At 45.5% G+C, this 25,006-nt stretch overlaps 1 protein-coding gene across 3 annotated transcripts in view; it reads right to left on the minus strand.

Annotated features, from left to right (window-relative positions):
* The window catches only part of KrT95D (phosphofurin acidic cluster sorting protein KrT95D), a 296,804-nt gene that overhangs the window by 177,965 nt on the left and 93,833 nt on the right, over positions 1-25,006 (minus strand). For all 3 annotated transcript variants that reach the window (XM_075882410.1, XM_037418020.2, XM_037418021.2), the window contains 3 exons: positions 24,816-24,950; positions 22,399-22,555; positions 20,786-20,925 (listed from right to left, as the gene is read on the minus strand). In XM_075882410.1, coding sequence (XP_075738525.1) covers positions 20,786-20,925; positions 22,399-22,555; positions 24,816-24,950 — 432 coding nt within the window. The remainder of the gene's footprint in view (positions 1-20,785; positions 20,926-22,398; positions 22,556-24,815; positions 24,951-25,006) is intronic.

Here is a 25,006-nt window from a genome sequence, read left to right on the forward strand (position 1 = left end):
TTCTTGACCTTGTATCTATAGATAGCAGAATTACTGATTACCGTAATTACTCAAATCTAATGCGCACCTTTTTTCTGGTTAAGCGAGTTCATAAATCGCATGCGCGTTGAAATCGAGTGCAAAAAAAAAAAATGAATATGGTTATTCAATTGCCATCGGCGTTTCCAAAATGGCCGCCCCCTACGTGCTTCGGCATGGGCTGCATGGCGCGTCGGTCATTTCTGCCTATGTGTAAAAGCGGCACCACAATGCCGCTTTAAAAAGAAAAGTCATCGCGTGAGCCGGAACAGATGGAAATCGGGCCGCATCGCGGTCGTTTGGAGTTCCCGAAACGTGCGTGCAGGACTGGCAGAAACAAAAGCAGAAGATTGTTGACAGCAAAGATTCACGCAAAGGCTTCAGTGGACCACAGCAAGGGCCGGTTTCCGCAAATTGAAGAACTGCTCGCCGAGTATGTGCTTGAGCAGCGAGCGGCACAGCGGCCCGTGACAGAACTGCTCTAAGTGCGGGCTATGCAGTTAGCTTTAGAAAAAGGGCTAACGCGGAGCCAGTTCAAAGCGAGCAGGTGCTGGCTAACTAACTTTATGAAGAGGAAAGGCTTTTCCCTCCGAAAGCGAACGGGCATGAGCCGAAAATTGCCGGAGGAGTACGAAGAAAAGCTTCACAGTTTTCAGAGGTTCGTCCTAAACTTGCGGCACAACAACGGCTACCTGCTTGGGCAAATCGAGAATGCCGATCAGACGCCTCTTTACTTCGACATGCCTGGCACCACAACCGTCGAGAAGAAGGGGGCGAAGCAAGTTCGCATGCTGACATCGGGCCACAGTAAAACAAGAGGCAATGCTTTGTTACACGTCAGATAGGCACAAGCTTCCCCCGTACCTCATATTTAAACGGAAGACACTCCCGAAAGGAGTCGTTTTCCCGAGTAGTGTGATCGTGCGGGCCAACGAGAAAAATGGGTGCGCGTTACAATCTAGGGCGCGGTAGAATCGAGTAAATACGGTATGTCGTTTCTGTTAATGATGGACTATCCGACCACAAGCTTGTTCATGAGTGTATAAAAATGTCTTGCTGGTGAAGTCTCCCAGAGAATCGATACATGCAAGACATTTTGCAGCAGCAGATCATGTAAGCATCCTAGACCATCTGGAGATGCAACTGGGGTCATTTCATTTGATGGAGTGAGTGAGGTCAATACCTTGTGAAATAAGTTTAAAGGTATAAATTTCTGTAGGCATAAATACATCCCGATGGAGAAAAAAAAACATCACAAGGCGAAGTCCTTGAGTCAATCGAGAAATCATGCAGTTAAAGAGGAAAATAAAATGTAGGAGAAAAAGGAAGACCAAAGATCATACTGAAATCCTTAATCTTTCAATTACTGAGAATGTGACGTACATTTCGAGTAAAGAATGCATAATTGGAGACTCTGCACAAATTGCTGATCAATACAATAAATTTTCCGACTTTTAGTTTTTGATGCTTCTATGTCTTTACTTGCAGCAATAAATGATAAAATGAACAACACATATTCAGACATGCAAGACGTTACATTATCTGAAAAAGGCATACTTTCACTCTTGTTAAAACTAGATAACAAAACGTAACCTGGCCTGGATGGCATCCCCAGTGAATTTCTGCGAAGATATTCGTAGTGAATTGCTAAGTACTTACTGATAATTTTTCATGCTTCTCCTGAACAGCACAGATTACCATGTGACTGGCTAATGGAGTAAGTTGTACCAGCACAAAAAACAGGTGATAAACATAAAGTACAAAATTATAGACCGATATCTATTACACGTGCATGGTGTAAAATATTCGAGCATATACTATCAAAAAGCTTGTTTAGTTATCTGGAAAGCTAACGCAGGTTTAATCCTAACCAGCATGAATTTAGGAGCCGCTTGTCCACAATCACCCAACTTGCAGAAACAGTGCACGATTTTGCTCAGGTAATGAATGAAACAGGTCAGATCGTCGGAATTTGCTTAGACTTATCCAAAGCTTTCAACCGCATCTAGCACTCATACTTACTTGGTAAACTACTTGATAGTGGAGTTAATTTAAATATATAGTTAAGTGGATTCGATCATTTTTAAATAATAGGATGCAATACGTGGAGGTCAAAGGGAAGAAGTCGAAAACATATGTAACACTTGGCGTCCCTGAGAGGTCGGTATTAGGACCTGTTTTATTTCTTTGTTATAATAATGACATTACAAACGACCTGAGCAGCAAAATTACAGTTCACCTATTAGCAGACGATCGCCTAATATATTCTAAAATATCATGTCATGAGAATCAGAGTTATTTTCAGTCCTACAATCGATTACTAATGGGTGCACACAATGGAAAATGAAAATAAACCACGAGAAAACAGTATACGTTCGCATAACTAGAAAAGCAATAAATGTGTTAGTTGATAACTATACGTTATATAAAGCCATTAACACAAGCAAGGCACTTTAAGTATTTGGGCGTTACGATATTTGATGAATTATCTTGAAAAAAGCATATTACTAATTTATTTATGTAACACTGCAGAGGTTAAGCTTTGGACACTAAAGCGTAAGCTAAAATTTGCCTCCCGAGATGTTAAACTTACTGCATACATGACCTTGATACGACCCGCACTTGAATACGGATGCATAATATGGGATCCGCACAGAAAGAAAGAAATAAAGAAAACTGAAAAATACAGAGACGGGCAGCAAGATTTATTATGTCGAAATATTGGTACACAGAATAAGTGACTGAAATGCTCACTCAACTAAACTTGCCTGAACTTTCATTGCTGTGAAAAGTGGCTAGATTAAGATTGATTCACTTAATCAAACATGGTTGCTTCAACTTTAACCCTCACAAATATATATATAGGAAACAAAATGCCACATATTTCACGGTCTGTCAGATCAGGCCATCCAAGATTAATTTGTGCCCATACCCACAAATGTTGACACCTTTAAATACTTTCTCTTCCCAAAAACAATTGAAGAGTAGAATGTGCTACCGCATAATATAACTGAAATTCAGAAGAATATGAAAAAAATTGTAATGGCCTATTATTCTTCCACGTAACCGTATATAAACGTTATTACCTTAGATTTTCTTTTTTTCCCAGTGATAAGTGGCTAGTATGCTTTGACATTAGTTCAAATAATTATACTTAATGATAAAAAAGTTCCTGATTTTGATGATTATAATTTTGAAACTTGTGGAACAGTGTATGTTGAGTGTCTGCGATTGTGTTACTCTCCGCTCAATGTTGATTGATTTGTGGGGTTTAACGTCCCAAAACCACCATATGATTATGAGAGACGCCATAGTGGAGGGCTCCGGAAATTTCAACCACATCTCCGCTCAATGTTGATCACTACTACTGTGTAAAGCGAATACGTTTGGGCATTGGTCAGATTTGCTTTTCATTTGCATTACGATTTTGTATGGTGTGTACGGTGCAGATGCATTGTCTGTCCTGATTTCACTATGTAGTGCTCATGTCTTTCAACAATGTTTGAAGAGTATATCAGTACTCCACCCTGTATCGGCCTTTTGGCAAACAGTGTAAATAAATAAATAAAAATAATGTGTGCCATCCCATAACTTGCGCACTCCTAATATTTTGTCAGCTTTGCTAAAAAAAAAAGCTTACTCGGATATTTCATGTGTGCACTTCGGCGCACACACGAAGAGACTGTGGACCTTTGGTTTCTTTGAACGGGGGCGCCGAGCACATGCCCCGCCGATCAAATGAGCACAGTCAAACGGGCTGCGAGTGCAAAGTCACTCTTCTGAAGACTTCCCCCAAACTAGGGCCTCTAGAATACCGTGCACGAAGACTCAAACCTGTTGACGGGTCACCGGAACTGCTCAAGCATTTGTTCCCAACTATCTTTCCACTTCTATTATTGTGTGAATACACGCTCGCGTCACGGCACTGACAACTTTCGGCACAAGAGGCGAGTGAGGGCATGTCGTGCCCACTGTTCTTCTCCTTCTCTGCGTCCACGTTGCTACGCATGCTTGGTTTATTTTGAAAGTTTAGGTTTCGCCAATGTGATAAGTGACGTGCGTGAAAGTTCAAAGTGCGCGCCCTTACAAGAAATGGAAAACGACGAAGGTGGCACGAGCACTGGACGAAGGGGCATGATGAGGCACGAGCACGAAAAGGAAGAAAAAAAGGAGGGTGGAGCGTAGCGGCGAAGGTATGACAGAAAAAACGAGGAAGACGGGGCTCGCTACTAGGCCGTTGGGTTCCGGACACGAGCCTGGTAACAGCCGAGCCCGGGCTACCTGCCACGTACTGCCTGCCACGGTCGTGCGTTGCTGACGTGCTGCGGCTTCAAGGCATCCTGTGCCAGAGGACAAACGGAGCTGTCGGGCTACGGGCACGAGTTCCAGCGGAGGTGTCCGACCAGGATGCGGCCGATGATGGTGCCTACCTTTCAAGAACCCGCTTGGTATACTGTGCGAGCAACGCGGTGCTGTTGGGCTACGAGCACGAGTTCCAGCGCAGGTGTCCGGCCGGGATGCAGCTACGGTGGTGGTGCATACCCTTCAAGTAGCCGCCTGGTCTACCATGCGGACAACGTGATCCAGCTCGAGAAGTACCAACAAACTGTGGTGAGACCGGCCTGGTGTTTTGCGTCCATGTTAAGATGAGAGACTGTTAGGTTAGGACTGCGGTAGTGCAAGGAAATAGTGATGGATTGTTTGCATAGCGTGTCTATGTTATGTGTGCTCATTTTTTTCGTGAGTGTATATAAAGTGTGGTATACAAAAAGCCTCGTCTTTTCGTGTGTGTCTGGGGCGACGTCTCGAACACCCATTCACTAAGAACTTGCACGATGCAATAACACACACACATAGCAACGTAACACTGGCGTCCGCTGCGACAGGACGAAGCCATTTATATCATTCGAGTGAAGTTCACGACTAGTCAGAAAAATATGAGCTCAGCATATTTAATGGCGTTGGCCATGCGCATGGGTTTGAAAGGTGCGGAATCGAAAGCACGGATTGATTGATATGTGAGGCTTTAACATCCCAAAACAACTATATGATTATGAGAGACGCCGTAGTGGAGGGATCTGGAAATTTCGACCAACTGGGGTTCTTTAACGTGCACCCAAATCTGAGCACACGGCTTACAACATTTCCGCCTTCATTGGAAATGCAGCCGCCGCAGCCGGGATACGTTCCCGCGACCTGTGGGTCAGCAGCCAAGTACCTCAGCCACTAGGCCCCTGCGGTGGGGCGAAAGCATGGATTGATGAGTGAGAAGCTCGAGCTTGTGAGGAAAGGGCTGCAGAAAGAGACACCAAGAAGGAACAGATGAAGCTTCAATTACGGATTGAGGAACGTGAAGCACAAGCGCACCTGGAGAGGGCGGCAAAAAGAGAGGCGAAGAGCAAATGCAGTTACCATTACAGGTCGAGGAGTAGGCCCATATTATGATCTAATTGCACCTCCAGCTGACTTAGACTGAAGCCACCAGAGAGCCTGTCAGGGCAGACATAGGTCGACCACCAAGGGTGTCTTCTAACGTCAATACTCGTAACATTATACCAGTATTTGATGAAACCTGGAATGACCTAGACGCATATTTGAAAAGGTTTGAGAATGTTGCGACGGGACAAGAGTGGCCCAGAAACAAATGAGCCATGGCTCTGAGTTTTTGCCTAAGTGGAGAAGCACTAAATGTGTTTGGTCCCCTATCACCTGAAGATGCTCGAACAACCATTCTCGTCTCGAACACCCATTCACTAAGAACTTGCACCTTGGAATAACACACACATAGTAAAAACGCGAAAGAATGATGGCTGTTACATTGCTGTTTTCTTGCAATGGGCTAAAGCAATTGTATACGCAGCAGAATTCAAGCTTGCTGTTGTAAGTTTGCCAAAGAAAACGGGAATGTGCCACCGTCAAGCACCTAAGCGTGAAGTTCTATGTGTGACGATCAGCGCGATCGGTACAAAAAAAAGAGAGTGTGCGCTTGCTGATACAAGTTCTTGCCATTGAAGAAGGACTTTTCAATCATGTGTGAACGCTTTGGCCCTTTGGTATCGCCATATCGTGGGACCTAGTCTCTCCCAACATAGCCGAGAAGAGCTTCGAGAAAATGGGACATTCGAACGCGCTCGACACAACCGAGGCTGATGCGCTTGAGAGGCCGGTGACACTGGCCGCGACAATAATTCTCAATCGGACCTTTTGATCAGCGATCCCGACTAGACCAAGCGTGGCCGGGACTGGTTAAAGTATGTGCAAATTTCTTTAATTGAACAAGTGCACTTTGTTTGTGCTTGAACTTATTTCATTTTCAGTATTGTATATGCTGCGCACGTTAGGACTATTGCCCATTATTTCGTACGCACTGCAAATCTTGGCAGATGAGAACGTGAGCGCCCAGTGCATCCATTCCTCTTCGCTTCTCGAAATTCTTAAACCTGCCTAAGGGCTCTTTAAGGTGTTCAAAGACAGAAGAAAATTAAGCCTGTGTGGTTAGACCAAGGTAATATGAGGCAAAAAGTTCTTTCTGGCATATTGCATTCTCCCTTTTCGCATCTGTGTAGTCCTTCTCAGCCATGGCAAAAAAAAGAGACCCAAATGATCTTTATTCGACGGTGGACACTTGACGCACCATGCAGGACTAGAACTGGAGAGACCGTATTCCGCTACCCCTGAGGGAAAAAATCCATAGCTATGCTAAACCGTTATGTCTTTGTACCATCATAAACAAAAACATTTTTGGTTGCTTTCCTGTCGTAGACACAGATCCCACACGTATTTTTTTGACGTTTTGAATTTTGTCACAGTTTATTGTGCCTATACAGTGGACTCCTTTTAATTGAAACCTGAAGGGATTAGAAGAATGTGTTTCCTTTAAGAGGAGTTTCGTTTACTGTGAGATAAACAGGGTTACAATATCCTAGTAGGCAACCAAATATATTAGTGGCACTTATTCCATTTAAGCAGCAATTTCATTTTGGAGAGTTTCGTTTAAAGGGAGTTTACTGTATTTACAATTTCGGGAGCCTAAAACAGTGTTTCGCCTACGTATTTTTGGCGCCTATAAATCCGCCTTCTAGTCATCACCTTCACATAATGGTGACAGAGCAATTTTCGGTGCAGGTTCGCATAAGATAATTTTGTGCACGAGAAAGTTTTGAAAGCATCATTCGTTCCCTTGAAAAGTGCGATTGGTGACCATAAAAGCTCATTTCATAGAAAAGTTATTCTGCATGCTGTCGTTAGTTGTGTCACATCCTTTTTGCGTGCTTGATGCCTGTGACTGCAAGTGCCAAAAACAAAAACAGGTGATCATCTGCAGAAGAAGTTTGCAAGAAGCCAAAAATATGGAAATTTTCGAATCTCAATTGCCATTTTATCAACTAGCTGAACCTATCCCATGCAGATCGGTTTTAGCGGAGGCAAAAACACTCGACGCCCTCACACATAGATTTCGCTGCATGTTCAATTTTAGGACGTAAAAAACTTCCAAACCTTCCTCTATAGCCTCCCACATAATCATATCACTATCACATCACAACTCTTATATTGTTATGTAGACTGAGCTTGCCTACTTAACGACAATAAAATGTGCCCCCAATTAAGTTGTATCCAGAAGCGATTCAAAAGCCAGAAAATATTACAGAAGAAAATCTATTGTGAGAAGAATAAATTTACTACTCTTAAGAAAATCCAGCGCATATCACAATCTCTTTCTTTCGCCAATCTCATCTTCATTGTCATCATCAGCCCGACTACGCCCACTGCAGAAAAAAAAGGCCTCTCCCATGATCCATCAATCAACCAGGCCTTGTGCTTTCCGCTGCCACGCTTTACCTGTGAACTTTTCAATCTCACCAGCCCACCTAACTTTCTGTTTCCCCTTCATGTGTTTGCCGTATCTGGAAATCCAGTCAGTTACCCTTAATGACCAGCCTGTTATCCTGTCTATGCGCTACGTGTCTAGCCCATGTCCATTTCTTCTTAATCAAGCTTCTCCTTTGCACTTGCATATACAGTATATAACCTCATTATAATGAACTGGGATATAATAAACTAATGGATGTAATAAAGCAATTGTAATTGTCCTTGAAATTTCCATAGATGCCCTTGTATTTAAAACCTTGTTTTAACAAAGCAAGAACTTCCTCACAATAGATATAACAAACCATTCTTTGTCCACAACAAGCATGTACTGATCACTTTGGTATACGCCAATTCAATATCTTATAGCGCGCGACGGCACACGTCTCACAACAGCTACGGTAGTTTAAAACTCGTGCCTTGTGCTCCGTGGGAGCCCCCTGCCAATACGCGTGTTGGTGGGAGTCTCCCTGCTTCGCCTCCTCAAGAACTAATGGACTCGCCCACGCAGCAACTCGCACGGGCGTGCGCGTCAGGCGGCCTCCCCTCTGCAGTAGAACTCGTTGACCCGCCCGCGCATCTGACCTCCTCCTCCCGTTCAGCTCCACTCCAGGACACACACGCCACCAGGACGGTGGAGATTGTGATATAAGGCGTCGCTACTGACTACAGTGCTGTGCGATGGCATGCGCTCGGCGGCTGCCACAGGGAGGAAGAAGATGGAATAAACAAGAATGTCTCCGTTTAAGCTGTGAGTTTCAGTATGTACAATGTAACATATATAGGCGACGAGGATTCGCCAACCCATGTGCCAAAGGCTTGAATTTCATCAGTGACTTCATTTGTTGCCTGATATCATCTATGATGAGTATTTCGGGGCTACAACTGCCACCTCAGTTCCTGTCGTCCCCAGGACACCCAAACATGCAATGAGAGCAATGAACCCCGATTTTCAAGAACTGCGTGATAGCTTCGAGCACCTCCGACCTACCTGCTATTCATCGGAAGGCGATCCTGCTGAACTACTTGGGCTTGGAAGGACAACTATCTTCCAGACTCTGATTACGATGACCCGTACCTAATGACTGCAAGCGCTGCGAGAGCTACACTGACGTCTTCTAGGTCGGGGTGACAGGATTGTCGTGCCGGTGACTGACACGCTGTCTTATGGATCCGAAACACGAGTCACATTCAACCATTAGTTGTACCAGAGCTCGCCTCAGAGAGTCTTATTGGTGGCCGTGCATGGATAGCCACATTAAAGAACTGGTGCGCACATGCGTGATTTGCAAGTCCCGTGACTAGTCCGCACGTACCTTTGCAATGCCACTGCAACCTTTTCCTCTTTCTGATACGGCATCAAAAAAAATTGCCATCGGCAATGTTGGACCTTTCACGCAAGCTTCGGCCAACTACCATTTTGCAATTACTGTTATTGGCTATTATAGCAAGTGGACTAAAGTGGCTTTCGTGCGAGATGCCACCACGTCTACAGTGAAGAAGTTTTTACTTGAACCTTTTGTGCGAGAAGGATACCCACGTTGTATTCTATCCGATCATTGACCACAGTTTTCTTCAGCAAGCTTTGACGAATTTCTCATAGAGCGCGGAATAACGCACTACAACTCTTCTGTGTATTACCCACAAGCTAACGGCTTGGTAGAAAGATTCAATAGAGTGCTGAAGTCATATATTCACCTAGCTCTGTTTGAACATTGCGATATAGAAACATCCATGCTTGATTACCTGCAAGTATATCACTGTACACCTCACGCGACTACTGGTGCGGCACCTGCATTTCTCCTTTATCGAGGTCAACTTCGCACCATACTTGAAATAGTGGGTTCGCCTGACAGATGCTTCAGCATGGACCCGTCTAGGGCGATTGAGCAGTTGTGAGAGCGCGTAAAAAACAAGCAAAGGATCTAGAAGAGCTACACCGATGAAAAACGTGGAGCCAAGGAGTCCAATTTTATCGTTGGTGATTACGTGCGTGTTAAGACACCTACAGTTCACGGCAAGCTATCTCCACAATTCTCCGCGCCCAAGAAGATCATTGGAAAACGTGGACAGGCCTCGTACCTCTTGGAGGATATGTGTGTGTGGAATGCATCCAAGTTAGCCGCAGTTCACCCTGGAGCAGTCAACAAAATGAAATCAGGCACCTCTGCTGTTATGAACTGGTCACCCGCATGTAATCGGTCGTCTAGTGTACCACAACCTGAAACTTCTGCTCTTATGAACTGGTCACCTGCATCTAATCAGTCATTTAGTGCGCCACAACCTGACACACCAAGAGCGGATGGCCATGAAAATGCAGATCCTGGATCATCTGCACCAGAGGGCACGCAAGCTTCAACCAGTCTCTCAGGATTTAATGGCGCCTGCAAGAAGAAGCAAGCATAAAAAGAAGACCCCAAATAAATTAACGAACTTTGTTAGGGAGTAAACAAAAACAGTGCTTGTGTGTGTTTTAATATTTTTTTTTTTTTGCAAGAGGTATACGTGATACAAGGCGTCGCTACCAACTGCAGCGCTGTGCGGTGGCACGCGCTCGGTGGCCGCCACAGGGAGGAAGAAGATCGAATAAACAAGAATGAATGAAGCTGGTGTGCTGAATTAGGTGAAAATAAAGAGCACTGTTCTATGTTATTTTGCTAGTTTTTTGCCTTCGAACAGCCGTTTTTTTCTGCGCAGCGGGCTGCTGTGACATTCGGTAGCGAGTACATTCTCTCTTACTGGCTAATTGTTGACAGAAATGAATATTGGCTATAATGAACAGTTTTAACGAAATAATTACGACACCCCCTTCAACTTTGTTATAACGAGGTTGACTGTACATGGTTGGCAAAGGATCAAGTAGAAAAAGGTGATTTTTTTTTTCTCAGATAGCAGTAGAGAGTCATCATAAGATGTGGGGTCAACATAAAAATGCGTCATTCATTTGGGGTTTTTGTATCTTATTTCTGTATGGACTTTGATGGAGCAAAAGAAATTTTCATTAATATGTGGGTGGTCCCAAATCAGAAACTTACAAATGACGTTCCACTGTATTCCAGTAACACTGGCACTCTTTTAATCATATGCTTGTCGGCGATCAGCCATTTCCGATATGAAAATCTGGTATTTTATTGAAGACACTTGTCATTTAACTTGCCACATTTTGTTATTGCATTTCATCATTTCCCACAAGATTTTCATCGTTGCCCATAGCAATATATGTGTTGCACTGCTAAGCCCTTAGGTGAAGGTCCCATTCCCGGCATGGATAAGAGAAAATGTTACGAAAGAGCATTACACAATGCAACAGAAAAAATACAGCGCAGTCCACTCACAATGTGAACTATTTAGAGTGTGGAACTTGTTACAACATAGTCTTTTTCCAACTCCAGTTATCCCTCATATACTACATTCATCTTTGCGTATTGCACAATAAGCATACCGCTTATTGTGCAGTAACCAAAGATGAAAGACCGGTTACAATGCAGCTGTCAGAAAATCTTTTGTACGAACACAGCAAACGGGCTTTTCCAAGAAGGTTCACTACGAAGAAGAGAGTGATGAGGTAGGTGATGCAGTGTGAACGAGCAAGGGGTTGAGTGAGAAAGGAGGTTTAGCAGAGCAATGACTTAGGCTAGTTGATGGTGTTCATAACATTTTTTTTGTTTTTTTTCTTGCACTGTGGATGGCAAGATGAGGACAATACATGAACTACAGGACAGCAGGGAGGAGTGAAGTTGCCTAGCTGACAGAGAAGTCATTGCACCAGTGTTGGCGTGGTTCCAGTCCCTGGCCTGCCGCGTGCACTTCTCTTCATCGAATGTGCAATCTCACCAAGTGCACTTTGAGTTTCCTATTCGGAAAAGCATCGTTGTTATTACGCTTGCTACAGATATTGCGTTTATCTCATCCGCAAGTTTAAAAGCTTAATGGCTGTATGAGGTGAGGTTTCGCCTTAGCTACCTGTGCACAGACTTACACAAGCTGGGTGGGCTTCTGTCATCATTCTGCCAGCTGTGAACACTAACTTTGTACCACATGCGCTGCTCTTAGACCAGTGCTTGAGTGCCACACCCAATCTTCATGCTAAAAAACCTCCCACAACAGATGCAGCACTGCAACATCTTTGCGTGGGTGATAAAAGTTAAAGTTTGATGCTGAATCAATAAAATCTTTGCAGTGTCTCTACTTCAAGAAAATGGAATTGTATCCTTAATGAAAACAGGGGCATGGGTGGCATGTGTAACACTCCAATGGTCATTCACAATTCAATTAAAATGTCTTGAACATCAGGTGCGTGCTCGTGAAATCTAAATATCACTACCGTTTAGCACGTGAAATATCGGACACGGTTCGATGTCGCTTTTGTGTAATGTACATAACTGAGGTGGTCTGAAATGTAGTCGGCCAACCTCCGCAATGGTTCTCTCTTTTATTAGATTTTTTCCCCCTTGCATCAGCAACAGAATTCTTTCTACATTATTTTTTAACATTCCAAATAATTTGTAAGCACCCCAAATCGCATGCCTAGGTTTTCGGACATGCAAGGCTGCATGCTCAACATGTTTGATATCAGTGTAGCCTATGAAGAAGATTGTTTTGGTTATGCAGTCAAACCTCATTATAACAAACTGGAATCTCACACGAAAATAAGCTTATTATATCTAAAAATTCATCAGGAATGTATATTCCCAACCTGTATCTATTGTAAGACTATTCTTCATTTGCTTCGTTATAACCAACATTTTATTATATACGGGTTCGTTATATTGAGGTTTAAGTGCAGTGTGCTATTTTGCTTACCACATGGATATTCCCAACTTCGGAAACTTACGTGACAAGTGGCCTGCGCTGTAAGTTTGTGCATGCTCCACTTGTTCCCATTTTCTTGATAGGAAAAAGGCTCCGACTTTCTTAAAAGCAGCACTTTCGTGTTACATTTGGTGGAGGTGCTGGGTACCAGTACGGAATTTCGCAGCGGACGTCATCTGCCTGCCGCTACGATGGCAAATCAACCATCAATGTCCGGGCCTGCAACGATGGCAAACCAACTGTCAACGTCCATGCGGGGGGTCTTACTCACCCATCTGAGAGACCCTGGGCCATTTTGTGGCACGGACAAGACGGACGTCAAGGAGTGACTGAAGCTATACGAGAGGGTGAGCGACAGCTACAGATGGGACCCGACCCTCATGCTAGCGAACCTGCTCTTCTATCTCAAGCTATGCGAGAGGGTGAGCGACAGCTGCAGGTGGAACCCAACCCTCATGCTAGCGAACCTGCTCCTTTATCTTAAGCTATACGAGAGGGGGAGCGACAGCTACAGGTGGGACTTGACCCTCATGCTAGCGAACCTGGTCTTCTATCTCAAGGGAACTTTGCGGCAATGGCATCAGACACATGAAGCTGACCTCACGAGTTGAGATGTGTGTAAACAGAAAATGTGAGATCTGCTTGGCAGACCAGTCGGCCGTCAGCTGGCAGCGAAGAAAAGACTTGCGGGCCGCGCTCAGACTTCGACAGAGTCCTATGTCGTATATATACAAAATGTGCTGCAGTCGAAACCCACAACGAAATCGCCGGGGAAACGAAAAAATTTCATTTTCGCGAGAATTTCGTTGCCGCGAGTTTGAGACATAAAAACAGTGATACGGCCAGCAGAACAAAAATTTATTGCCAGAAGTCGGTCAACTTACTTTGTCGACTCTTGCCATGCAACAACTTCTAAGCTCTCACTTCGCACTGGAAAAAGTGGTCTATTGCTACGTCATCATGTGCGCCGAAGAAGGAATGAGGCTGTCCAGTGCATCCAAAACAACCCACGGGTTGTTTTGGATGCGCTGACGCATTGTTCTTGCCTGCGGTCTCGCTGTCAGCGAAGTTAGGGCTAATAAAGCTGACTCCGATGACACGCCGCGCTCGTAATCTGATCGTGCATCCGGTGCGGCCACTCGTAGCAATCTGACCGTGCCGCCGCTTACAGCTTCGTTGCTTGCGGCAAAGCAAGTCCCCACAAGCGCACTAGCGCGTCGTTCCTGCCCGCAGTCTCGCTGTCGGCGGAGTGAGGGCTAAAAACGACTCCGATGACGAGCCGCGCTCGTAGTAACCTGATCGCGCATCCACCTACTGCTTCTAACTAAAGCGTAATTATATCTTAAGTGATCATCGAGCTGTGAACAAGTCACGAAGTAGCAATTTTCGAGAGTCATGTCCTCACGACGCACAAGCAGCGGACGACAATCTTCCGGAGCGAGCATCGGGCCATTGGCGAGGCGAGCTGACGCAACATGGCGGCCACAGCCAATCAAGGGTCTCGAAACGATCTTCAAACATTTGGTTTTTGTGCGCTTGTTTTTAAAGAGAGGAGCCCGCTGAGGGGGGAGGGTTAAACACAGAGCAATGCTCTTTCCAATTAGCCCAAGAAGCCGGCTCCCGGCCCCGCCATCGCGAAGCAATAATTTTTCAAAAATCGATGTTTTCTCCCGATTTCCAGAAAAAGTTTCGCTACCTAGGTAGATGAAACGAATTTTTCGAAGCACTTCTGCGCAGTTTTTGCAATTCCGAAGTCGCGTCTCCCTTTAAGTGAACAAAAATGGCGGTACCCACGCTAGCGCGGCAAAAGCAGACGTTTACAATTTTTGAGTGCGCATAACACACATACGTGCATATTTTCGACAGTTAACCTTTGGCGGGAGGGTAAAATAAGGCCTGCACTGCGGTAAAAAATTCATTAATGTGGGATTGCTGTCCAAAAACATTTCGTTGCCGCGAGATACGTAATACATGGGCTTCTATGAACGCACGCTGGGGGTCCGGAAATATTTCGTTGTTGCCGCGGGGATTTCGTACTCGCGGTGTTTCGTTATTGCGGGTTTCGACTGTATCTCTGTGCCACAAAGCTGACGACAGCATGACCGAGGCAGACAAGACCGGCCACATCTTAAAAGGTATTGCTGACGATGCCTTCAATGTTCATATGTGCGAAGACCCACCATGGCTCATTGAACAGACAGCACCTGAAGATATCACGTGACTAATTAACTGTGAACACGAGACTTCCGGGACAACATGCCCTCCATTTCCCTTATTCAAGCAGTTGTTCGCGAAGAAATCGCAAGCTTGGGCTTGCCGTCACTCTGCACGATCCGGCATGCGAACACTTAACAGGTTTCCCCGGTCACTCACACCCAGACGCTGCAATGTCGCCTGCTCCGCCGTAGCCCAGCCGAGTAATACACTCCGAATGATCGACACATCTGCTTCAATTGTTCCCGTATCGGACACGTCATCGCATGTTACTGCCACAGCCGTGCTTTGCCACCTCGTCGGTTACTACCACCAGCTGCCAGACAGTCATACCTTCTCGGCCTTTACGGTGACTCAGAGCATCTATGTCGACAGTCCAGCCCCTCCTCTACTCCGCAAGGTCGTCAGACACGTTCACAGCTAAGGCACTGCTCTTCATTCCCATCCCCAAGCGGCCACACCACTTCGGGAAACTAGGTGGCACAGCTCCCGGAGGTGACGCTGCAACTACGACCCGGCCTTCGAAATTTCTACAGACCCTGCCTACGTGCGGACACTTACTGGAAGTTGAAGTCGCTGATGTTCATGTGAGATCTCTTGTCAACACGGAGGCGCAGCTTTCAGTTATGAGCGCTGCTCTCCGCCAAAGGCTCAGGAAGGTTCTCACAACCGCCGCGACGAGCACAGTACGAGTCTCAAATGGTGGCACTGCACCTGTTGTCGAAATGTATACAACCTGTGTTGCCATCGGTGGCCACTACACAATTGCCGTATTTATTGTACTCTAACAGTACCCACACGACCTCATTCTGGGCGTAGACTTACTTTCAAAGCACGCAGCCCACATTGACTGCTCAGAAGGTGTTGTACAACTGAATCTGCTCTTCCCTGCCGACGCCGCAACTAGTGCATCACCTTGTTTATGTTCTGCTGAGTTCGCTCGCCTGTCCCCCCAAGTTGCTACAGCTGTTCGCCTGACGCGCTATCCCCCGTACCAAATGGCCACTATGTCGTGTCGCCGCTCACCGATGTGGTTCTAACGTGCAACATTGCCCTGCTAAGCAGCAAAGTCCACATGCAAAGGAATCAGGCGTGCATACCAGTCGTCAATTTTGGATTTTCTACACATGTGCTTCTCGATGGCATGGCCATGGCACATCTCGCTCCTTTGCATAAATGTCAAATCTGTTCTGTGGTCACTGCATCTCTCCCTGGTACAAGCGCACCTTTGACGCCTATTACCTTCACCCTGGTCAACTGCGGACAGCATTAGTAGGAGGATTGCCCCTGATATTCCTGCGGATCACGCAACAAGTCTTCGTCACCTGCTGTCATCTTATTGGGATATGTTTGACCTGAACGACTGGTCTCTTGGACAGACATCTGTTGTAACTCATCGCATTAACACCGGTGATGCAAGCCGAATTCGTAGGAGACCATAACGCGTCTCCTGTGTGGAAAGAACTGTCATTCAAAAATAGGTCGACAAGATGGTGGACAAGCACATTATATTGAGCCCTCTAGTAGTACTTTGGCATCTCTGGTAGTCTAGCCCCCAACACAGAGATGTTACTTGATTCGTACTTGACTCGTTCTCGACTTGACACAGACTTGCCGCTCGCCATAAAAAGTTCTCGAACTTGCAGACAACTTGAAAGCGACTTGGCTCAGTTGAAGTCGGGACAAGTTTCAAGTCAGCTGCGGGGCTAACTTGAAAGCGACTTCATGCGTTATTCCAACATGGTGATCTCTCAAATGTATGTCGCCCGGAGGTTGGTCGCTTTTGAGTTTGCTTGCCACATCATAAGCGTAGCATTTTCTGAGGCGCACTGTCTGCCAAAGATTAATCGAACCGCTTTACGTGATCGAGGAAATCTGATGGAGTTGTACGACCAACAATTCCACGCTCGATACAGATTCACGAAGAAGGCCGTGCGGCAGCTGCTGGCTATATTGCTGCTCCATAAAAGAGGGGGCAACCAAAGACAGCCTGTGCCTCCGATGTTACAGCTACTGATGGCGCTCGGGTATTACGGTGATGGCACATTCCAAACAGTCACCGGGAATCTCATCTGGATTCCATAGTCGACAGTGTGCCGTGCAGTCGGAAAAGTTACGCCCATCGCAAAGCATCTGTACAAGATGCTGGTGTGCTTTCCGCAGGGCGGCACTTTGTAAAGTTATGCGGGATTTTTAGGAGGTGGCCGAGCTTTCTGGCATTGCAGGATGTGTTGACTGCACACACGTACGTATCAATAGCCTCGGTTGTGACGATGCCGAAGTGTTCCGTAACCACAAAGGCTATTTCTGCTTTTCTAGAACACGACTAAATTTCCCGTCGCTTCCATCTCTTTCGGTACAAAATTGACTCAGCACTGTGTCTGTGTGCCTCGTCTATCCTTTCATCCCATCTAGGGCACTGGTTCTCGCTCAGACAGGCATCATTTGCAGCACTACGCTACGAAAAATTCCCCCCCCTCCCAAAAAAGAAGAGGCGCTCCTATCTTGGCATTTCTGACCATGTGCCTCCCCCTTCATTATCATGCTGAAGACATTGCTGCCTCCCACGAGAAAAAGTTCCCCCGAGGGCAATGTTCTGACCCCCACTTTTTCACTTGTTTACCAAGCTCTGCAAAAGGATACGAATCACTTTTGTTCCCAGAACTTGTTTTCCTATATAATTGCGACCTAGACGCTACAAGCATGTCCACAGGCGAATGGAAAGGAGAATACCTTGAAAATTGCGTTACCTCACAAGCCAGGTCAGCATATATACACGCTGTGGCGTTCTATAAAAAAAAAAGAAGAAAAACGACGCAAGAACCCAAAGCTATGCTTGTTTCACCTCCAAACAAGCAAGCGTGGAGAAACGTGCTGCACTTGAGTGGCTACTAAAACAGTGGGCAATGGACGCTTTACAGAAGCAACACTGCGCATTGCTGCGGAAACGGGCACCATGTGCCATTTGTTAGCCCTAAAATGGCAGAAAGTATCTTTGAGGCACATTGTTCTTATAGTTATTTTGAAATGTACAATCTTTTTTTGCTATAACACGTGCATCACGTGAACAACTTCATTATTAACCTCATTGCCAGGCGAGCAACGAATTTCTGCATTGAAGGTCGTTTTTGACTTGACCAAGCAAGACAGCCTGAGCATCTATGAAACTCGAAGGCTGACTTCGGTGTTTTCAAGTCCGCTGCTTGCTTTGCGCCGACTTACACAAGTCAAGTTGAAGGCGCAAGCCAAGTGACATCTCTGTTTCGGGGGTAGTAAAGAAGAAAGACAACTTGTAGCGCTTTTGCATCGACTACCGTCCCCTCAACAGTATAACAAAAAAAGATGTGTATCTACTACCCCGCATAGATGACACCCTGCACTGCTTTCATGTATCCAACTATTTGAATGCAAAGCATTTCTTAGCGAACTTTGGCGACTTTGAGTGAGTGAGTGAGTGAGTGAGTGAGTGAGTGAGTGAGTGAGTGAGTGAGTGAGTGAGTGAGTGACTGACTGTCTGTCTGTCCGCCCACCACTTTTAGCTCTCCTGGCCGTTTCGATAATGGTATCGATACCGAACTTGGTATGGCATAACATGACTGTGTGATGAACATATTTGACTATTCATACCATGAAAATTATGATATGTCATGATTGGCATGATCTACATTTCATGGTCCTGGAGCTCTTGCGGTGGTTTCATTCACAAGGCATGTTGCAAAACTGGTATGGTATGGCATGATTGCATAGCGAACACAAGCGACATATCCTAACATGAAAATCATGACATGCGTCTCATGTAACAACACGACTACATGCCATGCTCTTGATGCGCTCGCGGCCGTTTCGCTATAGCGTAACATATACCAAATTTGGTATTACAGTACGTGATGACGAAGGCATATGACTGGTGCGAACTTGATAATCATGAGATGCGTGTCATGTAACGACATGACTACATGCCATGCTTATGATGCGCTGGCAGCTGTTTCGCTAGCAAATTTGGTATTAGGGGACGTGAATGGATGACGAAGGTATGATACTGGCACAAACATGACAAACATTATGTCATGTAACAACATGACTACATTCTACGCTCATGATTCGCTCGCGGCCAGTTCTCTAGCTTCACAAGTACCAAACTTGGTATTACGCGACGCGAACGGACAACATAACTAAATGACACATCTAAACATGATAATCACGACATGCATGTCATGTAACAACATGACTACATGCTACACTGATGATGCGCTTGCGGCCGCTTCGCTAGCTTCACATATGCCAAATTTGGTATTACGTGATGCTAATGCATGACGAAGATATGTGACTGGTGCAAACATGATAATCATGAGATGCGTGTCATGTGAGAACATGACTACATGCCACAGTCAAGGTGCCAGTGCATTTCGACGTGACGCCGTGCACGTGCTCGCCGGCGTTCATTTTGTCGGGTCACGCCAGCATTGTCACGCCAGGCGCCGGTCCTGCCATATACTCGTAGGCGCGTGCCGCGCTGCGTTGCTTTGACGCATGCGGGTTTCAGTGCGTCCGGCGTCCCTCCATCACAAAAAGAGGGAGACGCAGTGTTGTCTGGGTAACGCATTTTTACAAAATACAGCATGTCACATTTCGCGCTAGTTGCCGTGGGGCCGGGCCAACAGACGCTAGTCGCGCCTGGCATCAGACTGTAGAGTGCTCGCGTTTCGCTAACGTAGCGTCGCTGCGCCCAGCGAGCGAGCGCGTCATCGCTACATTAGAGTATATTGGGCCCTTCATGATGTGCTGGCAGCCATTTTGCTAGCTCCACATATTCCAAATTTGGTGTTACGCGACGTCAATAGACGACGAAATATATGACTGGTGCAAACGTGATATTCCCGACACGCGTGTCATGTAACAACATGACAACATACCATGCTCATAGTGAGATTGCGACCGTTTCGCTAGCTCCACATATAGTAAATTTGGTACCACATGACGTGAATAGATGAGAAAGGTAAACGACACATCCAAACATGATAATCATGACACGGAAGTCATGTACGGCATCATTGACCTTGACCTCGTAGCGTTGTGCTGATTTTAAAGTGATATATCAACATTTCTCATTCCTGCTTCGCGTATAATCGATTCCCACTGTACGTGGGATCTGCCAATTTTTTTTTTTCTTTAATTGATCTCCATTCAGGCTATTGGCAGATCAGGGTTGATGAGATGGACCGTGAAAAAACCACCTTTGTCACCCCAGATGGTTGGTACCAATTCAAAGTGATGCCCTTCGGGTTACCCAATGCACCAGCTACATGCAAGCGCATGATGGTCTCTCTCTTGCGTGGCTTTATATGGTCAACGTGCCTTTGCTACCTCGACGACTATAGTGTTTTTGTAGGCATTTGAGTGTCACCTAGAACGCTTCAAAACTGTCCTCTCAGTGTTTCACTCTGCTGGCCTTCAGCTGAATTCATCTAAATGCCACTTTGGTCACCGCGAAATTACCGTGCTCGGACATCTCGTAGACGCTGAAGCAATCCAACCTGATTCAGGGAAAGCTCGCGCTGTGCGAAATTTTCCAATACCTATGTCGACAAAAGGTGTCCGCAGTTTCATGGGCTTGTGCTCCTATTTTCATCGCTTTGTAAAGAAATTTGCCGACATCGCTCGTCCTCTGATGGACTGAAAAACGATACCTTTTTCTTCTGGGGGACCGCAACAAGAGCGCGCCTTTTCTACCCTTATTAAGCAGCATACAAATTCACCTATTCTCTGGCACTGTGACACTTTTGTGCCCACTGACGTACGCATTGACGTGAGAGGTCATGGCGTCTGTCCTGTGACCAAATAAGAGACCTGACAATGAGGCCATGCCTGTCTGCACCTTGCGCATTTGCGATGATCGCCGACGACAGCGCAGCAGGGCCTCTTCATTGTGCGGTTCATCACCCGCTGCCTCACTGTCACTCGCCTCTTCATTGGACGACGATGACGATTCCTCATCCGTGGCTGACCGCTCCGCATCTGCGCAGTCACAAATTACAGTTCGGTGAGATGGCTGGATGCTTACTTGGCTGGAACTCACTGACCAAACAATAGCTGAAACTCACTGACAAGCATTTCCAGAGGCACCCACTCATCGGTGCTCAAACGTATTCAAACCGTAACACTCTTGTGTGTTGAAAAAAAAACAGGCCACTGACAATGTCAAAGCAAATAAAGAATGACCTTTCAGGATCCATATGGACCTCTCATTCACAATGGAATAATGGCTGGGCGACAGATTCTTATGTAGCTGAGCAATACTCTTATGTATAGTTGAAGTCACCTATATTGAACTCCCAGCAAAAAGAGGCCTATCATTGCGAAAATGACCTTCATAAGGATAAAGAGCGCATCTTGTCCACTGCAAGAAAGCTTAAAGAGCCCGAGTTTTCTATTTAAAAAGACTTCTCTCCTGCCACGCAAAAGGCAAGAAAACAGCTTATCCAATTCGCCAAGACAAGAAAAAAATTTTTAATATATCTGTTGACAGAGTGTGTATAGATGATGTGACACACGTGTACGACCAGGCAACAAGCACGGTAGTGCGACAGGGCAGATAGCTAAGGCATGATACCCACACCTGAGAATTCAAGCAGGTACTTGAGATTCAGAATTCACCGCCACTCACCATATCATTCACTAATATTGAAGAACACTTTTAAAGTCCATGATTGAAGAACACTTTCAAAGCCCATTAGGGTGGCTACTTGGGCAAGTTGATACAAAAAGAAAAGAGACAATCACAGGAAGAATGCTCATCATTTTTCCTGGTATTTCCACCAAGACTGTCAAATTGTACAACCAGTGTATTTTGAAATCTTAACTTTTATTCTTCACTACACTACCTCTAACCATGTTCTGCGATTCATGATTTGCATGTTGCGGAGCCACTGAGGCCACAGTAACATCGGTTTGGCCCCGCCGGGGTGGTCTAGTGGCTAAGGTACTCTACTGCTGACGTGCAGGTCGTGGGATCAAATCCTGGCTGCGGCGGCTGCATTTCCGATGAAGGCCGAAACGCTGTAGGGCCGTGTGCTCAGATTTGGGCGCACTTTAAAGAACCCTAGGTGGTCGAAATTTCCAGAGCCCTCCACTACGACATCTCTCATAATCATATTGTGGTTTTGGGACGGTAAACCCGACTTATCAATATCAATCAACATAGGTTTTGTGGCACAAAGATCGCCTGGACCCGACTTATCAATATCAATCAACATAGGTTTTGTGGCACAAAGATCGCTCCCAGGCTATGTTTTTGCGAAAAGACAGAAGTGCAGCAGAACTTGACCAAGTACATAAATGTTGCTCAATAAAAGTGAGTTGCTAACAAAGTATGCATATTTCCCACAATTTTTTTAACCTCGTTGTTAGTACAATTCTCACACAGTACATTTTACTTTCTAGTTCCACAGAAAAACGTATCGAGATTCTACTTGACTGTGCAGCGCTCACCGTGCTGCCCAGTGGCCTTGAGCTCTTGCTCCACCGGCTGGCTGCTCAGGGAGTCTAGCTGGACCCGGCCCACTGCTGTTGGAGCCCCCCCTACACCGCCTCCAGAGTCCTCAGAGACAAGCAGTTCCAGCTCACGATCCATTGGGCGCTGCAGAACCTGCACCCCACACCATGTGCAACAGTGTGAGACACATGTTCTCACAACTTACGAATTTTTGAGTGCCAATTTTAAGTATCCAATTGTTTTTGTAATAAATAGTGATGGACAGAAAGGTAATTTTAAAGCCTCATTGATATTTTTATACACATCGTTATTTTTATTCTGGCCGAGCCCTAGTGTTCAGGCCTATGATGCCACTCGAATATCACTGCCTAAAAGAATCCCCGTGTTGATTCAACAGCCTCTTTATATCACATTACGCATCATAAGGCTGTACACTAGTGCGCGGCCAAAACAGAGAGGTAACTCCCTTTTTTTATATTTTTTAAAGGGCCAGTAAACAACCCCCAAGGTCCAAAAATTTTGGTGAAGAGACATAGTATGTACACTTTTGCAATGCGAACATGCTGCCACAAGAATTTCGTGAATACGTGCTGTAATAGTGAAGTTACTGGGTTTTGAACAACTTTTTCAGCCAGTTTGAAATTTTTGCGTGGCTGCTCGTCACCCTTCTTCGCACTTTCTATGGTGAAACGTAAAGTCTAGTTGCGGCGTTGCTCATAAGCTATATCGAGAAAGTCTGATACTAATAAGACACAAGCCTCAATGGCTCTCTCTGGGACGTCTGGTCAATGCACTGGATACCATGACAGGCAGTCAGCATCTTGATGGAGGTGACCAAATTTGTAAATGACTGAGAAGGCATATTTTTGGAGGCGGAGTGATCAACAATTAAGATGGCCCATGATGTCATTAAGCAAAGAAAGCCAGCAGTGTGCATGATGATCAGTTGCAACAATAAAACTGTGGTTTAACAGGTACAGGCCAAATTTAGGACAGCCTAAACAAGAGGAAGACACTGCCTTTCGATAATTAAATAGTTCTTCTATTCAATCACAAAAGGCGATGACGCAGTCCACGTGTATGTCGATGCTGAGCTAAAACAGTGCCGATTCTGTGGCTACTCGGGTCAGTGGGAAATTCTGTCTGTGAGGTCTGATCAAAGAGGGCTAATACTGACGAAGTTATGAGGGCAGCAATGAGCACCGCAAATTCAGCACTTCGCACAGAATCCCAAGTGAAGCGAACCTCTTTTTTGAGCTTCATGAGAGCATGCCCAATGCTGGCGAAATTCTGGATCAAGGAGCACATATTAAGAAAGCTTCGAAGACATTTGGCAGATGAGGGTACAGGAAATTGTGTCACTAGCGAGTTCTTTTTGGATTTGCCAGGACACCAGCAGCGTAAACAAGATGAGCAAGCACAGTTATTTCGCAACTGTTGAAACGGCATTTGGAGGGGTTCAGCTGTAGACCAGCGTTGTGAAATGCCCCGAGAATACTGGAGAGTCGCTCAGATGGCATGCAAATGTCAGTGAAAATAGGATATCATCTAAGTGACAAGCAAGTAGACCACTTGAAGCCGCGTAGAAGGGAATCCATCATTCGTTCAAACGTGATCTGTGCATTCAAAAGGCGAAACAACATGACATTAAATTACTATAACTCATCAGGGGGTTACAAATGTGTTTTTTTCTCGATCTTATGGGTCAACAGCTATCTGCCAATATTGTCCACCGGTTGTCTGTCCTACGCAGTACGTGGCCAGCCAATGTTAGTTTTTTTCACTTGATGTAAGCTAGGATATCTGCAACTCCTCTCTTGCCCATGATACGTCCTCCAATCTCTCAACGTTAATCCTGTCATTCTACATTTCATTGCCGTTGCATGGCCCTCAACTTTAATCTATTTGTTTTGTTAATCTCCATGTTTTAGCCACAGTTGTTACGAAAAGGTCATCACCTATAATTGAACAGCTTTTTCATTCTTGCTTGAATCAGTAAGATATTCAAGTGAATCTTCAGGCTGCCTGAAGAAACCACGGAATCAAGCTTTTATATCATGCTCAAATTTCCTTGGCTGTATTTTTTTGTGTGTCAAAAAAAAAGCAAGCACACCCAAAACAAACCAAATATTAAACAGACATGCGTTTGTTCTCCTTGTGCACTGATTGATACACTGCTTTGTCATGCACATTATTTGACAGGCCCCACACAAAACGAAGTCGCTGATGCGTTCATCAAAGAGTGTGAAGCTTTGTACAATCTAACTGAAAAGCAGCATTATGCTAGGAGCCAACCTGAATCAACTGAAGTTATGGACAAGGAAAATCAGTGTGACCATGCTCAGGTCACAGCCAATTCAGCATGGCCATCATGAAAATAAAAGCTCCCTTCAATGCCCTTCATTCTTGTTACCTCCGACATGTTGATGGCACCCGTGGCGATGGTCTTGTAGCCGAGCATGGCGCGGTTCTTGTATCGCTTGCGCCGCTGTAGCGTCACAAGCAACTGGTTGGCACCACTGCTGCTCCCCTTGAGCAGGTGTGGGTACTGCACAGGCATTCAACTTGAATCAAGAACTGGTAGATAGTGCCAACAGGACACTA

The sequence above is a fragment of the Rhipicephalus microplus genome, unplaced genomic scaffold (genome assembly GCF_043290135.1).
Source record: "Rhipicephalus microplus isolate Deutch F79 unplaced genomic scaffold, USDA_Rmic scaffold_12, whole genome shotgun sequence".
Classification (NCBI taxonomy): domain Eukaryota; kingdom Metazoa; phylum Arthropoda; class Arachnida; order Ixodida; family Ixodidae; genus Rhipicephalus; species Rhipicephalus microplus.